Genomic DNA, 17,877 nt, shown 5'->3' on the forward strand with positions numbered 1-17,877 from the left:
AATTATGGAAAACAATTATGGTATTTAAGACAGTTTTGGATAACTGAAAAATAAAACAATAAACAGTTTAGAAGTAATGCTACATCTGTAAATTTTGTCTTGAGGATTCAGTTTTGAACATGTGATCTAGGGAATTTTTAAATTAAAAACCTCATTTCTGAATTCTGTTAAAGGCATTTGTTGTACTTCATAAAGTACAGCTCTTAAGTACTTTTTTAAAAAAAAAAGTATCCATGGACACACCTATCTCTTAATAGGAATTAGTTCTATTTATCTAGTCTGCCATCTGCTTCAAGTATGTTAATGGTCTGGCTTTCATTTTAAGTGTCCTTCATCTTCCAACCTTGTATTTCAGAACTTAACCTTCTTCTGTGTTCTGCTGATGACAGACCTGTAATTTTTTTTTTCCCATTGTTCCCATGCTGTCTTCCACGCCATTCTATATTAAGGGTGCTGCTCTCCAGGCAGGTTAGAATCAGCTGCTTTTTCCTATCCCTCAGGTGTCAGGCTATGAAAAATGAAACTTTAAAAAAAAAAAAAGTCCACTATGAGTTAATATCTGATGAGTTACTAATTGGTTTTATCATCATTCTTTGTTTCCATTTTCCCCTTCCCTCTCTTTGTGTGCTTTTGAATATAGATTACATAGTATTCTGGACAGAGTTTATGTCCTGAAGAAACTACTTCTAAAAATTGGAGCATACAGAAAAAGTAGCTGCTGCCTGAGAACAATAGGGTTTTTCTTGCAGCTTAAAAGAATAAGCTTTTTTTACTTCTGTACATTTTCTATTAGCAGTAAACAATTCTGGTGATTTTACATCACATGTTTTATAGCACCTTGTATCATGGCGCTGAAGATTCTGAATGTTGTTACAGTAGTACTTAAGTTTATATTGTATTTGGAGCAATATTTTTTTTTTCAAATCTTTAAGATACATTTTTTTATACTTGTAGAATGTATATTTTGCTACAGTTGTCAATACCTATTTGTTTGTAGGAGAAAAATGAAGGACTACACCACCCATTTCATCCACAAATGGATACTTTTGTTCCAATATAGAGCTAACCAGTCTACATTCCAGACAGTAGAAATATAACTAGACATCCAAGTATGATCCAATTCTAATAACTTCTAACAGGCAATATTTTCCTACAGATATGATGTCTGAAAGTCTTTCATAGGATGCCACAAATGGAAAAATAATTGATTTTTCTGAAAAATGGTTTCCTTCCCTGACTAGTTTGGGTGCACCGAAAGCTCTTGATAACTGAATCCAAAGTGATCTTTTACATCTCCTTAAGTACTCTTGCTCTTATTTAGTATACATTAGGTACATACTAAGAAATGCATTATCTTATAAATATCAGGTTTCTTCATTATATTGCAAACATACATTTCCCAGTTATGCCAAAGTTAATCTACAGAAATCTGGCTAATGAAGATTTAATTTCCATGGATTTAAATCAAGAGAACAAATCTGAAAGTCTGAATCTAGACTTATTTATTCATAGCTAGACTTGGGTATTCGTCCTTCTTGGAAAGAAGAAGCTATGATATCAAAGAACTACATGTCTTATGCATATTAAAATACAGGGATGTATTCAGTCTTGCAGAATACTATTTATTTATGTATTAAATCTAGTGCAAAACTCAAAGTGCTTTTCCTGTTGGGATAAAATACCATTGCCAACTTAAGAAGTCATTCTGTAGTTTGAGGGTTTTTTCCTGAGTAGGTCAGCATTCTCCTTAAATATATGTCCTGGTTTTGGCTGGGACAGAGTTAATTTTCTTCCTAGTAGCAGGTACAGTGTGTTTTGGATTTAGTGTGAGAATAATGTTGATAACAAACATATGTTTTAGTTGTTGCTAAGTAGTGCTTATCCTAAGTTAAGGATTTTTCAGTTTCCCATGCTCTGCCAGCAAGCAGGTGTACAGGGAGCTGGGAGGGAGCATGGCTGGACAGCTGGCCTGAACTAGCCAAGGGATATTCCATACCATAGAACATCATGCTCAGTATATAAACTGGGGGAGTTGGCTGGGAGGGGTGGGTCGCTGCTTGGGCATCAGTCAGTGGGTGGTGAGCAATTGCTTTGTGCTTCACTTGTATTTTCTTGGGTCTAATTTCCCTTTTTTGTTATATTCCTTTTCACTACAATTGTTGTTATTGTATTTGTATTATTATTGTTGTTTGGGGTTTTTTTTTTAGTTATTAAACTGTTCTTATCTCAAAAAAAAAAAAGAAAACCCAAAAAAAAACAAAACAAAAAAACACCCTAAAACATCAGTGTGTTATCAACACTATTCTGCTTTTGAATATCTCTAAGGAGGCAGACTCCACAACCTCTAAATACACCAATATACATATACCTTGGTAAGATTCCTTTGAACCTCCCCTTCTCTAGTCTGAGCAATCCCAGCTGTCTCACCTTTTCATCATAGGAGAGATGGTCTAGTCCCTTAATTGTCTTTGTGCCTTTCATTGGAAACTCTTCAGTAAGTCCATGTCTCTCCTGTACTGGGGAGCCCAGAAGTGGACACAGTACTCCAGGTGTGGCCTCACCAGTGCTGAATAAAGGGGAAGGATTACCTTCCTTGACCTGCTGGCAACAGTTTGTCTAATGCAGCCTGGACACCGTTCACCTTCTTTGCATCATGGGCGTATCACTGGCTCGTGTTCAACCTGGTGTCCACCAGGACCCCCAGGTCCTTTTCTGCCAAGCTGCTTTCCAGCTGGGCTGCCCCCAGCATGTACTGGTGCCTGGGATTGTTCTTCTCCAGGTGCAGAATTTTGCACTTCTCCTTGTTGAAGTTCATGGGGCTCCTGCAAGCTCATTTCTCCAGCCTCTGTCAAGGTCCCTCTGGATGGCAGCATGTCCCTCTGGTGTATCAGCCTGTCCAGTTCCCTCTGGATGACAGCATGACCTTTTGGTGTATCAGCCACTTCTAGTTTTGTGTCATCAGCAAATTGGTGAGGGTGCACTCTGCTCGATCATCCAGATCATTAATGAAGATGTTAAACAGGACTAGATCCAGTATTAACCCTGGAGTTCACTGCTAGTTACTGGCCTCAAACTCGAGGCTCACAGTTGAGCGGATTTACATAATTTATTGAAACTTCCAGAGGAGGTTTTGTGGGGGTTTCGTATTATTGGCAATCATGTTCCTGACTAGATGCACATATCTCTTCAGAAGTTGCTTCCACCCCATTAGTCTCTTAAACATTTAAAGCAGTAGAGACCTATAGCTAATTGGTTTGCAGAGATGGTAAACACAGTATGATATAGTCTGTTGAAGAAGATGCATAAATATGGACAGTGTGGATAGATTTTTGAAGTGGAGGATCCCATTTGATCTAGAGTAGGTCAGAGGCTTATCAAGGTGAAGTTGTACTTGGCACATTGTATTATGATGCAGGTTCAGGCATGTAATAATTTTTTTTTGGAACAGAATAAGTTACCCAAAAGAGACTATGGCCTTTAAAACCAATGAATATAACTTTAAAATCTAGGTAGGAAATAGATCATTTAGAGGTAAAAGGATAATCTGGACAATTTAGTTAGCAAAGGAATTGTTTTTTTCATGAGAGATTTCTTTGCTTTCTGTGTTAGATCATCTGTTTTGCTAGGTCCAGATGGTGAGTATGGTAAAGACTGCTAATGATTTTTTTAGTAGTATGTGCAATTAGTCTATTTACAATCATAGAATAGAATCATAGAATCAAATTTAATGTATACATTTCAGTTTCTCATTTTTCATGTGACAGTTTTAGAACAATGAACTAAAGCAAGACAATTCATCAGTCTATCAACAGACAATGCTAGATAGCCAGTTCAGTAGGAATTAAATCTTCCTCACACTTCAGATATGTCGGAATCTTATACTTTCTTCTGTCTTTAACCAAATCATAATAATATTTTGTGTTTTCGTAATGAAATCAGCTTTGTTACTGATTTTAATATGAGCAATGTCAGTCATTATGTGCTATTAGGAAAAGTAAGTATGATTTTGCTTAGATTTAAGGAAAGATCGCTTGTGTTTAATCCTTTTTTCAGTACGTGGTTTTATAAAATGGAGGAAGGAGAGATACTAAATGTTGCAAATGATGTTTCAGTTTTGTCACCTTTGTGGGCCTTTCAGTGATCTTGAATTGTGTAGTCTTTCTCAAGTTATGTGACTTAGGTCTTACTCTTCAAGCTGTACTTATTTTTCATAAAGCTTAACAAAAACTTTGTCAAGGACATCTTGCTTCACTGCTTTTTTTTTTTTTGCCTTTTTTTTTTCCTGTACTGGTAAATTCTTAAATAGCTGAAGTTGCTCAAGAGTGACCATCTGTTTCATTTCCAGTAGAAAAATTCATCCTTGTATTTCCCCTTGAGCTGTCAGTCCTTAGCAAACTCTGAATTCAAAGTATGCACTTTTTTCTTGTTTTTACCTTCAGTTATTCACGTTGATGTCAGCTAACACTGAGTGGATGTTTAAAAATAAATTGCCTTAGCTTTGTTCTGTCATAACTGTAAAATATATATTGTTTCCATTATTATTGCAGTTATGTATTTTGTCCTACCAGATTGTGTTAATATAGGTAACTTCTCTTGTTGAAATATTTATTTATTTATTTATTTAAATTTGGGCTTTTTTTTGTTATATAACGTCATCTTTGCTGTTTTTAATCCATTTTCTGGTTTTTTTCCCCCTTCTCATTTTTTTTAGTTACAGACACAAAACTTAAACAGCATCTTTAATAGACTTTGCAAAAGTGATGAACAACTTTAAGTCTCTTGGCATTCTTATTTGTATCTAAGCATTTGTGTTTAATATCATATCCATAAAATTCTTTCCATAAATCATATTCAGTTGTTTCCATAAAATATATTTCATGTTATCTCCATAGATCAAAGCTAAACAGGTATTGTAATGTCAGCCTTAGTGTTTGGCTAATGCTGCCAAGGTTCTCAGTGTTTTTGAAACTTTGCTGTAATTTCTTCTGCTGTACGAAACTTTCTATTCAATGTTGTACTCTGGGAGTCAAAATTTGGCAAGTCATCCTCCCAAAACGGTCTTCTCCAATGGAAAAGCGTTCCACTTTCCATTGAGGTTGGCTGTTCTTTGGTGGGTTTTGGGGGGTTTTGTTTGTTTGTTTTTTTACTTTCTAGGTAAATCTGTGCCTTGGTGAACCTATGCCTACTGCCCTCTTTCTGCATCCTTTATGGTTATGCCTTCTGCAGACAGAACCCAGTCTCTGACAAAATGAGAAGTTTGGGTTTTTTTTTTTAATATATATTAATTGAAAATCTAGAAAAGAATACTTTGTTCAGTCTTGCAGTGGGGCTACTAGATTTTCAGAAGACATCTTTCCACTGTGAAGAATCTCACAAGAGCTGCTTTTGTACTTGAAGAGTGGCAAGAGGAAGGATTCACTGAATAAACACTGGTCCCTGTAAAGTACCACGAGCTGCTGGTGGTGTACAGACTGTTAGCAGTTGCTCTCGCTGGAGAGGGTCACTGTCCTATCACAGGAGACTCTTCTTTCTTCCTAGTGCTGATAAGGGAACTAATTGCATGTTTTGTTTAAAGCAGAAGAGTCAGAGGCTGGATATTTCCTGTATCTGTTGCCAACAAAGTATCTGTCAAGATTATGTGGAGACTCAGTGATTGGCTGTTAATAAATTTGATTTGGAATATCTGTAAAAATAGCTTTCACATGAAAATGTCAAGCTATCACTACTAAAAATGTTCATTAAAAAAGGTTGATTCATATCAAATTTTCAAATGACTTTAACTTTCAAACTTAACTATAATGAACAACCTTTTAAAAAATCATCAGTAAAATGTTTCATTGTCACTTACACAAGCAAAACCTTTTTTCCAGTTCATTAATTTCAATTAACAAAGCATTAATTTTTTCCAGATTTGAAACAGAACTTCTTTAACATAAAATCTATTGAGATGGCAGAAACTTTAACATCCAATTCTAGTTGTTACTGTTTTCTTGTTAGCCAAAGATGGTCTCAGTTTCTCAGCTGACTAAATATGGATTGGCTACTTCTTTTTTAATTACTTTTCCCTACAAAGAAATTGGTTTTAGCTCTGGGATAATAATCCCTTTCCATGTTTTTACTGTTGTGTGTAGTACACTGATCTTCAACATCTGTGCTTGAGATCTGGGATCAGAAAAGCTCCAGCTGAGTTTATTTAGAGCTAAAACTGTATGGCAAGCCTAAGGCATTAATGCTAGATGTCCTTGTTATGGTTAATCAAGTTCATTCTCTCATTAATGTTTTTCTTTTTAAAATGGGAAGTTTCATTCAGCTTTGATTTTGTTATTTTAGCTACTTCTGAAAGTTTGACTGTGTTTCTTTTTCTATGCACATCCAGAAACTAAGAAAAACAGTCTCTATCAGTATTTCAAGATTTCTTGCCAATTCTTTCATTTCTAGCATCGTATCTGAAAAGATGTTTCACTGACTGCCTTTTGCTCATGTATATATGTAATTTTTTTATGCTTCTCTAGAGTTGCTTCATAATTTCTTTGCAACTTTTATCAACTATAGGTCTGTTCAGTAGTTCAAAAGTTAACTCTTTAGGACTTCACTGTTATATTGTGGAAATTTATGTATTTAAAACTGGAATACATTGCAAGTAATTAAAGACTACTTTTCAAGTATACAATTAAGGCTTCTTAAAGGCTTTCTATTTGTAAAAATGTTTCTTCAGAAAGTTTTGTTGTCATAAATTTCAGCTAGTAAGGTATAGAAGAAAATGTAGGCCTGTCTATTCCAGGGCAAAGAACAAATGCTGTTTTCCTATATATATTAAAGTGCAATGGTTATCTCAAACATTTATTTAAAATTCAGATGTAGTGAATCAGACTTCACAAAGCCTGATACACAGTTCTGTGTAATGAGATGTTACAATGCATAACTGCTGCTTGTTTGCGTGGGGTAGCTTTCTTGGGTAAAGTTCTCCCTGTGCAGAGTCTGAGCAAATTAACTCTTTTGGAAACTAAAATAGATCTTAGTGTTCAAATTTGGTGCTTGATCTTCACATGAAGATAAATTCATCCTTGTAGAAAGAGGAGAGTGTTGTTGGGGCCTTGTAGATGCTGCAAGTCCAGTAACAACTGCAGGGCTATGGCCTTGGGACCAGTGTATGCCACAATTCTGGACTGGGGGGATAAGTTTTGTTCAGAAACTTGTTTTCCAAAGAGAAGTGTGGCATTCAGTAAATGAATATAAGATACTTCTCAAACACAGAAGAACTGACAAAATCAGTTCAAAGTACAAAGAAAGATTCTAGCAAATTTTTATTTTAAAAGAATGAATGATATGCAAGTTCTTTTATTTTCTTTTTTTTTTTTTTTTTTTTAGATTCATCTGATGGAAGTCTAAAAGCTTCTACACATCATGGGACAATAGATGTTTATGTCAGTCAATTAAGAAAAGTGGATCTGAAATCCCAGAAAGGTTAGAAAACTAAAATATTTTTTGTGGCAGCTTCTGATGTAAAAGAAAAGGGGGTAAGAGTCTTTGTTTATCTGTCTGGAAAAAAATAGTTTGTGATTGTCGGTTATCTACATTCTTTTTTACCTCATTATTAGAAGATGTATATAAATACTTACAATACAGTAAACTCTGTAAGTGGCAATGATACTTAAAATGGATTACAGAATTTTTGTATTTTTCAATACTTTCTTTTTTTCCTGGCAATGTACCTAGCAGAATTCTGCAGAGTTGACTTGGATCACAGTCTTCCTTTGCCTTGAGCAGAGTTTACTCCATGATGCTGATACATGTATGTGCACAGTGACCACTGACATGCATTTACATTTCTGTTTCCTGCCTTTTCTGCGTGAAGTGTCCCATTATTGAAATCAGAAGGCAGAAAAACAAAGATGAGAGGGCCTTACCCTACCATTCTTCCTTTTTTTCTCCTGATTACTCCATAGAATTTCACTTCTTAGTTAAAAGCTTACCCCTGAAGTTGGATTAATAGTTTTGCCATTCAGAAGATAGGATACTGTAAATGACAAAGCCCTTAATACATCTTGCTAGTCCTAGTTTTGCAAAAAAAACACTACAGCATTTTTATACTTGACTTCAACATCATGCCAGGCACTTCAGGTGATTCAAATGAACGTGGTATTTGGTACCCTTCTCTTGTCTGTGAGACAATGCCTGTGCCCCGTTAAAACCTAGCAGTTACTCAGAATGGGAATAATGAAGGAAATGCATTGAAATCACTTGTGTGCCCTTCTTCTGTACAAGCTCTTCTGGTTCCATTGGTGCAAAGAAATTTATTTTTGTATTATTTCTTAGTTAGTTACCTTTTGAAGTTATTACTAAGTTAATGTCTCTCTGAATTAATAGCAAAGAGGAAGGTATTTAATAAAAGCTAATTAAAGTTATTTTCAAAACATTGCCTGACATATCTTCTGGCAGCACAGTTTAGTAAAGGCAAAATTGGTGAAGTTCTGTTTCCATTTACCCTGCAAATTCAGAGTAACTGCTGACAGCTGCAGTGTAGAAAATGTCCCATTCGTGATGAATTAGCTGTATGTGTGTTGGATTTTATGAGTCACATCACTGAGCAACTCTCCAAGGAGGACCCAAAGATGAAGACCTTTTCCCTTTCTTATCCTAAGGCTTTTGTGTATCCAGCAAAATTTAAGCCTAAATTATACTGACAGTTATTTGTTCATCAGGACTGATGCAGGCAAGTGGTTCTGCTGAATTTAAATTGCATAGCTAGGGTTGCTTTCTGACTGTTACTTAGTTGTTATAACATCAGTTTTCTAAGCATGTTCTGCTTCAGCTTTTGGGACGTATTTAAAGAAACTTGTTATGTTTTTCTAAAGTGAATGTTGGAATTGGGCAAAAACTAAGAAGCATGTATACAGAAAGCGTATTCTGAATTTTGGTAGGTTTTTGTTTTAATGCATTGAGCGCAGCTTCCAAACTTTGTGACTGAGTAGTTCCAAATATGACTAATGTGGGCAGGTTGGGGGCCCAGCATCTGCCTTCAGTCTGATGCATAGAAGCAGATATTTAGGGGAAGCAGAAGTCAGAACTTCTGTTTTTAATCTCAAGGGTAAAATTATATGGGCCACCAAAGCTGCAATTTTGCCAGTAGTTTACATTTTAGTGATACATAGTTTAAACTGGTTAGTCACTTTTGAGACTGCATCTGTTCAAGGATGTGAACAGCTGGCCCTGTGCAGTAAAGCAAAGACAATTGCTATCGTTAACAGTATGTAAGTGGCATCTCATCGTTGCAGAGGAGCAGTTCTTTCATAACATGCCATGCAGTGGCTGGATTAATCATCAGATCCAATCCCCTATCCTTGCTCATGAGTGTAAATATGCAACTAGAAGATGAAACTGAAGTTGTAATACTTGTGAGATCTATTAGATTTGCTTCCCTTGATCATTCCTGTAGATCCTCTACCAAGCACCATTGCTAGCAGTATATGTCAATGTTAGTTTTCATGTTTGCCAGGGAAATAGTGACACCATTTTCCACATGACATACAGTATTCTGTTTATGATAAATTAAGATATCTTCATTTATCCTTTCAGAGACAAAAAAAGAGGTTACTGTGTCTGAAGGCTCTTAAAAAAAAAAAAAAAAAAAAAAACAAACAAAAAAACACCCAAACCTGTTTCATGCTTTGATCTCAATGTTAAACTAACTAGCTTTCATTTAAACTTATACCAGGCTCTATTACAGTCAAGGTACCTGCCTCTCTCAAAGCCTATTTACAGTTGTCTGGAAGAAAAGTGGATGTGAGCTCAGAGATCCAGTTAAAAGAAACACAGAGTGCCTCCAGAGATGATCACGTAACTATAAGTGGTAAGGCTTACTAATCTTGGCTTCCAATAAATGTCTGTCTGGCCTTAGTCAAAGGCATCCATGTTTCCTTATGAGTTTATTGCTCTTGGCATCTTCTTCTTTCATATGTTTCAGGTTCAAATGTTTGCTTGTGCCATTGTACTCCCCATGTTACTAGACAACTTTTTCGTTTTGTTTGGTAAATGACTGAGTGCAAACAACTGCTTCTCTAACAAAAGTCTTGGAGCCAAATTCATCCTCAGCATTATTCCAGTGAATTTGTGGGAGGTAATCCAAGGCTGAATTTGACCCATTGCTTTGTTGGCTTAGACAGTCACATATAATAAATTGCCAGGGAATGTCTGTTAAAAATATAATGAAAAGTTTTCTCTGTGTATCTCTGTTGGGTTGGAGGGGGAAGTAAGAGGGGTATATGGCATATTTGTAAATGTACAGTATAAATGTTAAACAGTGCAGGATAGGCTGAGAAATGATGGGTGGGAGATAGCTAGGAGAAGAGCAGAAGAAGCTGGAGCATGGAGGAATAGCGAGTACATGGGAAGGTGCCTGCAATTACTGGAAATGTTCTTCTAATGCATTTCAAATTGAACTCAGGAATCCCAAGTCTTGCTGTTTCCTGCTTTAGAAAACATTTGTACAATTCATTGTCAGGGTGTATATTTCTCTCCTCCTCTGCAGACGTGTTTATCTAGAAGTTAAGGCTGTTGCTGTTACCAATTACGCGGTTTGCTCGAGCGGAAACATTAATGTAATGTGTCTGAAGGCTCCAGCTTTGTTTTTGAGCGTGCTATGTCAGTATGACCTGCTATGATAGCAGATTGGGTGAGGCTTTGAGTTTTCTTATGTTTAAAACCAAAGAAAAATATGTACAAAACTTCTTTTCCTCCCTATGTAAGATGATAATCTCAAAGTCAGGAAATATTGGAAGTGGATGTACATAATTTTAATATGTATCCTGCTTATATAAAATAGTAGTCTTGAAATGTATAGGTGTACCTCTTCCTGTCTTGAACAGTAACTAGCATTTAAATTTACTAGTGGTTATTAAATACAAATTTTCTTAAAACCATGGTTAGAAGTTCTCAGGGTAGAAACCTGCGGAAGGGCTCCAGATTCCAGCAAGGCTCTACGGAATGAATTGCCTCAGTAATAAAACAACGTTTCTCCCAGTGAAGGAGGACCACTGGCCAGTCAAACATCTTGTTATTCTGGCAACATTAAAGATAAGAGTGGCGTTTCAAATATACGCAGCTGAATGGCTTCTCTGGTTTCGTGACCCAATCGGTGTTTATGTAGGACAGTCATCACTGAAGCGGATGCAAGTTTTCAACCCACCGTTCTGTATGGAAATGATCTTGGCAGTTGAGGCCAAAAGCAGCTCTGATTAGTTAACCCTCACATATACATATCCCAAAGGCATGGAAATCGGCAAGAATTATGCAGAGGCAACAGCTTTAGGCCACTGATTATTGGTTGTTTAAAGAGGTTACAGCATTGCACAAAGACTTTATTAAATGTAGATCTAAATTGATCGTAATACGGGTGAATGAAAAATAGACCCTGGAATTGATTTTCTGCGGGACACAATTCAGCTGAACTACTGCTGGCCTGAAGTAATGTATCTTCATCTGTCTGTATACCTGGCATTCAGCTTTGAGTGTTTTTTCTCATAATGTAACCAATGATTTATAGCAGCTTTCTCCTCCCTTTTCTTCACTGGTCAGTGAGAAGCAACAAACCTGAAGGGAGATGAAGTACGTGGTTTTAATGTGTGCTTTGCTCCTTTTCTTACTGTGTTGAAAACAGTGCCTCCCTTTTCTTTGCCAAGTCAGTAACATTCCTTTGGTATGGCAAGGGAGATGCTTCCTGCTTCTAGTTCTCTTTACCTTACCCTGTGGGGACAGTGTATTCTTTCTGCAGTCCAAGCACTTGTCCCCCACCTCATTCTCAACAACCTCTTCCTCTTAAAGTTGATATTTAAGAATTTTCTTGTACAAGTAGATTCTGAAATAAATTAAAATCATTTAATACTGTTTCTATATCATGAAACCATTATCCACCATTGAAGTTTTAGGTACAGAGTCTATAGCTCCTTCTGCTGCAACTGAAGAAATATAAAATGGAGAGAGAAGAGGGGTTTTGCCAAGTGGAAAAAAACCTCTATCACAAGAGCATGGCAGTTTAGATTTTTATGCTTCTGAGTTCAAAGGTTAGTTTAAAAATAGATGATTTTTCAGAAAGTGGCCAGTTCTCATGTGGATAACACAGGAACTGGCTGCTTTCAGGAAGCTTTACTTGCGTCTGGGAGTAGTGTGAGAGGTGTCACTCCAATGGGAAGACAGGGTAGAGTTCTGTGCCTTGGGTAAACATTCACCTAGTCTATCACCTGCTCTGGGAAAGCCTTCCCTACTGCTGTTACAGCCATTATGATGTATGTCATCACCTTGCTTCATGGCTCCCGTTCCCGTGCTGAGTGGGGAAGTCAGAACACTACAATCCCCCAAGCAGTCACATCCAGGGTTTTGAAAGGTAGCCAAGGAATAGAGCAGGATTTAGTCAAAGCGAGAAGATGAAAGCCTGGAGTGAGTGTTCTAGAGGCAGAGTGATGAGAGTGTGAAGAGGTGTTTTGCTCCTTTTAGAAAAGGAAGGGACTTTACTGCAAAATTGGGATACTCGCGGAGGAAGGGAAGGAACTAGAGAGCAGTGCCAGGGAGTTTACTCTTCAGAGTAATTTGCAAGGATAAGGCATGTTTCCATTGACATCAGTAGGCATTCTTAGTAGTAGTATGTATGGTATAATGAAATCTGTTATAAAAACAGATTTTTCATGCTAAGCACTGGTCCAGCTTCCATCTGTGAAAGTATTTGTTTGGCTGCCTAGTTTGAGAGTGCTTGAGTAACTCCAGTAATTTCTGATTGTAATCATGTCAAGGCATTCTTTTCCTTTCGCTGGCAAAGTGGGAAGCCCTTGCTGCTCAATGTCTGTGCCTTCACCATGTCTCCAGGTCTGCCTGTATTCTTAAATCAGCTGATTTAAGAAGCCTGTAGACATCATTAACCATACCTCGTACTATATATGGTGAGAGGAAGGGTAGCAGGCTAAAAAGTGCCAAATATTTAAGCAGAAAGAGCTTAGGAGATTGTCGTGTCAAAGGGGATACAAACATGTTGAAGGGCAAGGTTAAAATTCAGATAATATTGATTTATATGCTTTTTAGGTCATTTTTCCAATAAGTCATTTTAAGTTCAAAGTACAAAGGTACGAATAATGACCCGTGTGCTCCCAAGAGGAGGAATATTTCAATAAAAACCATCAGTAAACAGGAAACAATAATGTTACACAGTTGGAAAAAAAAATAAACAGTGTATTAACATGACTATTCTGTAAAACTCAAAATAATCCCTTGGCTTTGCATGGCATTAGTAATACTTCGCTGGAACGTGTCCAGTTTTAACTACTGTACTTCAAAAAAAGGATGTGGACAACTGCAGAGACTCCAAAGGAGAGCACATGATCAGAGGCCTAAAAACATGATTAATGAGGGAAGACTAAAAAAAAGTGGTGTTTTTGTCTAAAGAAGAGAAGACTAAGGGAAAATAAGGTGCATTTTTCCAGTACATAAGAAATTGCTGCAGAGATGAACGAAATCATTCTCTGTCTACTGGTGATAGGATTAGAAATTATGATTTGACCTTATGGTAAAGAAAACTTAGCTACATAGATAAACTTTCTGGTAGTAAGCACTTGTGTCTGGTGAGGCCATAGGACTGTCAGTACTGCAGATCGTGAAGAACAGGCATGTTCTTCATGACAAACAAGGATGTCAGGTTAAATACAGTGCTTTCAACCCTGTTTTTCTCTTGTCCTAAGTTGATGTGACCATCTGCTCCCACCTACTCCAAAGGAAGGTTATGAGACATGTAGATGGATAAATTTATGGACTAATTGAATGCAGCCAGTGGGCACGCTTCTGCCCACTTTGATTGCAGGCTTGTGTGTTGACAACTGTAAGGTTGCTGGAAAAAGTCTTGCAATCATTCAGAGACTTTCTTTGGATCCTTGTAGTTGATGGTGTCAATTTCCAAATATAATTGTCTGGAATGTTAACTCCCCACACACACACACTTTTTTTTTTTTTCCTTCTTAAAAACATGTAAATCTTCCATCCCTGATTCCAGATCTTTCTCCATCCCTGGCCTCAGTTCTAGTGCCAAGTTCATATCCAGTGGTAACCTTTGACCTGATGCCATCCATCTGCTTGGTGCTGAGTGAGATTTTAGCTTTGGCAGTGAGGTACTCCATCTGGTTTTCAGCACTTGCATGCGTTTCCTTGCTAAAAGTCCTGCAGTGTCACAGGTGCTTCTCAGAGGCTGTGGATGTTTATGTTTGTAGGTTATTGTGTCTCCCTATTCTTACTTTCTCAAGTTGGCAAACCAACCTCTTCATGTTTTTCCTTCCTCTTACAAAGAACATACTCTTTGGGAATGATTGTCTTCTCCCAAGTCAAGAAATTCTTGCTCCCTATTTCATCCAGTGTGACAGCACTTGCAGCAGTTAACAGGATTTTTAGCCTTTGGTACTAATCCCACCCCATCTACAGCACTAGAGCTTTGCTGAGCCACAACTGAACAGTGTTCCTCTAAGCCATGTCTTCTGGTGACCATGCACACAGGTAATAGGGCATTGTCTTTCATGTTAGTTTATACCTTCCCTCAGCTGTCTGTCCTGGGGATGGAGAGGAATCTCCTATTGTCTTCTCTAACTCCCTTTTTCCTGTGAAATTTTCCAGATAGATGTTGCCCTCTACCTTTTGTATTGATCCAGCATCCAATTATTCTTTTGATCACTAGAAACTCCATAGATGGCCTTCTGCCTCGTGTGCCTCTGGAGAGAGTCAGCCTAATTACCAGATTCCCTTTAAAAGATGGACATCAATACCACTGTCCTATCTCTGACTTTCTGTTTTTTTCTTAATAACCTCAAGTCTTTTCACTGTTTGGTTCTCCAGGTAGATTGTGGTGAGAAGCACTTTTCTCCTTACAATAATCATTTGCTCAGGCATGCACTGGAATAATAAGGCTTTCATGTCTGCATGAGGTTAGATCTGGATTCCCCTCTGGAACACAGGGAATTTAGACAGATGTTTCCTACCTTGATGTCCTTCAGGAATAACTTCTCACTGCTCACAGAATGGCTTCTCATATGGTAGTACTGGGAGAGCAGCCTCTGAGGTGCTGTGGACTTACCCTGTAGGGTTGCTTCAAAGCCAGTGTGAAAGGAGGGAGCTGACTGCATGAGTCTCATACACTGTGTACAAGGCTTTACAGATGTGTTTAAGTGCTTTTGTTACCAGAAATTCTATATTGTTTACTTTAAGGTAATTTCTGTGTTTCTAGCTGCATGGAGTTCCAGGGATAAATACAAACACAGCTGAAGGGGCAGTGAGTAATGTGAGGGAAGCAACTTACCTTTAGAAGGGAAATAACTGAAAGAGCTTGTATTATGGCAGTCTGCTGAAACTTAAGTTTCTTCTGAAACTTAACAGCTGAGCGTAGCACTTCTCCCACTGTGCAGCTGACTTGGGTCTGTTGCATTCAGAGTTACGGTTCTGATCCCAGGAGTAACACTATCTGCTGCCATGTCCCTCCCTGTTTTCTCTGTTCTCAAGGGACTTCTTCAAAACTTTCCTTCTTTCCTAGAAGCAATTTTTATTGACTCTTTGCCACTAGAATTGAGTGGGAAGAGCTTTGTTTTAGTGTCCCTCTAAACACTGTCCCTCTGTGAAGCCTTGTTTCTTAAGCAGTATCTTAAAAAAGCAAAGACCCAGGTTGTATCTGGAAAAGATTACATTCCTTCAAGTCAAATACAAAGTTCATCCAACTTTTATAAAACGCATTAAATGACATGCTATCCTACAGATTTTTATTGGTTTCAGCTTGCATTTAACTCAAGCTGTTCACAGCCTTTTTGAGATATACAACAGTCCTAACAACACCAACGAACAACATTTAAAATATGCTTCTCTTCCTGTGTTTTATGATATGAAAATAGAGCTCTCTAACTTCTCCAGTCTCCAGGAAGGCAAGCAAATAAACAGTCAGTACTTGACTGTATAAAGTTCTGCAAAAAAACAAAACCCAAAACAGCGCAAGCATTTTCCTGGGCGTTAAATTGAAAAGGTGGCTACGCAGCATACCAGTGCATCTATCTTCTGAGCTCATGCTGTTGTCTTGACTGGTGGGTTTTGAAAAGAAATCCCCCTTACCCCCTCTGCCCCTTATTCTCAATTCAGCAGGCTGTTGGCTTTTGCAATTTAATCATGCTAGCAAAGTCATCCTCAAAATCCGTTTATGTTCCCACAGTATTCAGATTACAGGCAGTGAGCACAGTTAAGACCAAACTGTCATCAAAAGGTCTCCAACTAAACCTTGTTGCTTGATTAGCACCTCATACACAAAGCTATTTGAATATCTTAAGCTTGATTTGAACCTGCTACTGGCAATAGGCTTAATAACCTTAGAATAGTTTGAAGATCTTCATCCCTAAGGAGTGGAACTTGACGCTCATTTTCCTGCAGGCAGTTTGATATTTTCTGCATTCCCTTCACAGGCAAATCTCCAAAAGAAGCATGAGGAGCAAAACAGTTTTCTAAGTTCACATAGCAAATGCAAAATGAGAAACAGAGCTCAGATAACAACCGAACTTTAAACAGCTCTTGTTAATTTGTTTCTGTGTTTCCTCAAAACTCTTCTGTAAGTTTTTAGCAAAAGTGTAGCAGGGCGTAAGCAGTGAATGAAACTGTTCATTTACAAGGCTGATTCTGTACTTCAGTGTTTGTTCCTTGTACAAAAGTACAAGCCATAGTGACAAAAACATGAGAGATGAACTAGGACCAAGCTCTCCAATACGTGCTTTCTGGAAATATATCTCTGCCCTGCATTTATTGTGTCCTCTCTCCTTAGGAAAAAAAAAAAAGCTGTGTTTTCAGTGCTCTACAACTCTGTTAAGGGATCAACTGAAATTTTCCTTTACACTTCCTTGTTGGTTCATTTTTTTGATACCTGGAGGCTATTTCCTGTTTAAAATTCAAACTGATCTAATGTTTTAAGGGCTACCTCTACTTAAAAGATAGATTTTGTTTTAATTTGTTCTGTATTCTCTGATACAGTACTATTGCAAATCGATGATTCAGGAAAGCTTTCTGAGGAATTGAAGTTACAGATTTCATGTACAGCAAACACATCTGTTGAACTTTGTGATGATCATCATAGATTTAAGTCCGTAACTAGATGGAGAGTAGAACTGTAGATTCTGCCTTGCAGTAGGAATGATACTGAGTGTGACTGAGACTGCTGCTGCCTGGAGCAGTCAGGACTGCAGAAATTGCACTAGACATCCACTTGGAGATCCTTGAAGGCATGTTGTAGTCTGATAACAAAGGACACTGAAATACCTCTTCATTCAGTGGGAGAACTCTGACAGTGTTGGACTCCTGAAAATCCCATACTTCTAAACAGTACCTCAGCCTGCTAGTGAATTGATGTGGGTTTGGCCCATAACCTTAAATTAATCCCACTTAGAAGTACTGAAATGCTATTGAAAAGTTTTGGCGCATAGGCTTGAGTTGTGGAAACCGATCCAGTGATGTCAGTTGGAGTTTTGCCACTGTTCTTGACGTGGCCAAAATTTAACTTCAGCTGTGTTATAGGTCAGAGCAGAGCATGTTTGCAAAGTTGCTTCAGAATCTGCTTCCCTGCCATCCCTCGTGCTATTCCAGGCTCAAATTAGTTCTAAACTTAGAATTCACTCAGTCACACGAATGCTAAAGTAATAATAAAAGATATTTTGTAAAGATAAACCAAAGAGAAGGTTGATCCTGTGATAGAGGCACTGATTTGGGACTTAAAAGATCCCAGTTTAATTCCCAATTTGGTCATAAAATTCTGTATAAATTTGGAAGGTGACTTATTCTCTCTGGGCCTTAGTTTCTTAACTGTAAAATGAGAGTAAGTTGAACTTTCTCCTT

At 37.6% G+C, this 17,877-nt stretch overlaps 1 protein-coding gene across 1 annotated transcript in view; it reads left to right on the forward strand.

Moving 5' to 3' along the window:
* FAM185A (family with sequence similarity 185 member A) overlaps positions 1–17,877 on the forward strand; it is a 48,869-nt gene that overhangs the window by 27,938 nt on the left and 3,054 nt on the right. The window contains exons 6-7 of the mRNA XM_030013578.2: positions 7,369–7,464; positions 9,716–9,850. Coding sequence (XP_029869438.1) covers positions 7,369–7,464; positions 9,716–9,850 — 231 coding nt within the window. The remainder of the gene's footprint in view (positions 1–7,368; positions 7,465–9,715; positions 9,851–17,877) is intronic.

The sequence above is a fragment of the Aquila chrysaetos genome, chromosome 5 (assembly GCF_900496995.4).
Source record: "Aquila chrysaetos chrysaetos chromosome 5, bAquChr1.4, whole genome shotgun sequence".
Classification (NCBI taxonomy): domain Eukaryota; kingdom Metazoa; phylum Chordata; class Aves; order Accipitriformes; family Accipitridae; genus Aquila; species Aquila chrysaetos.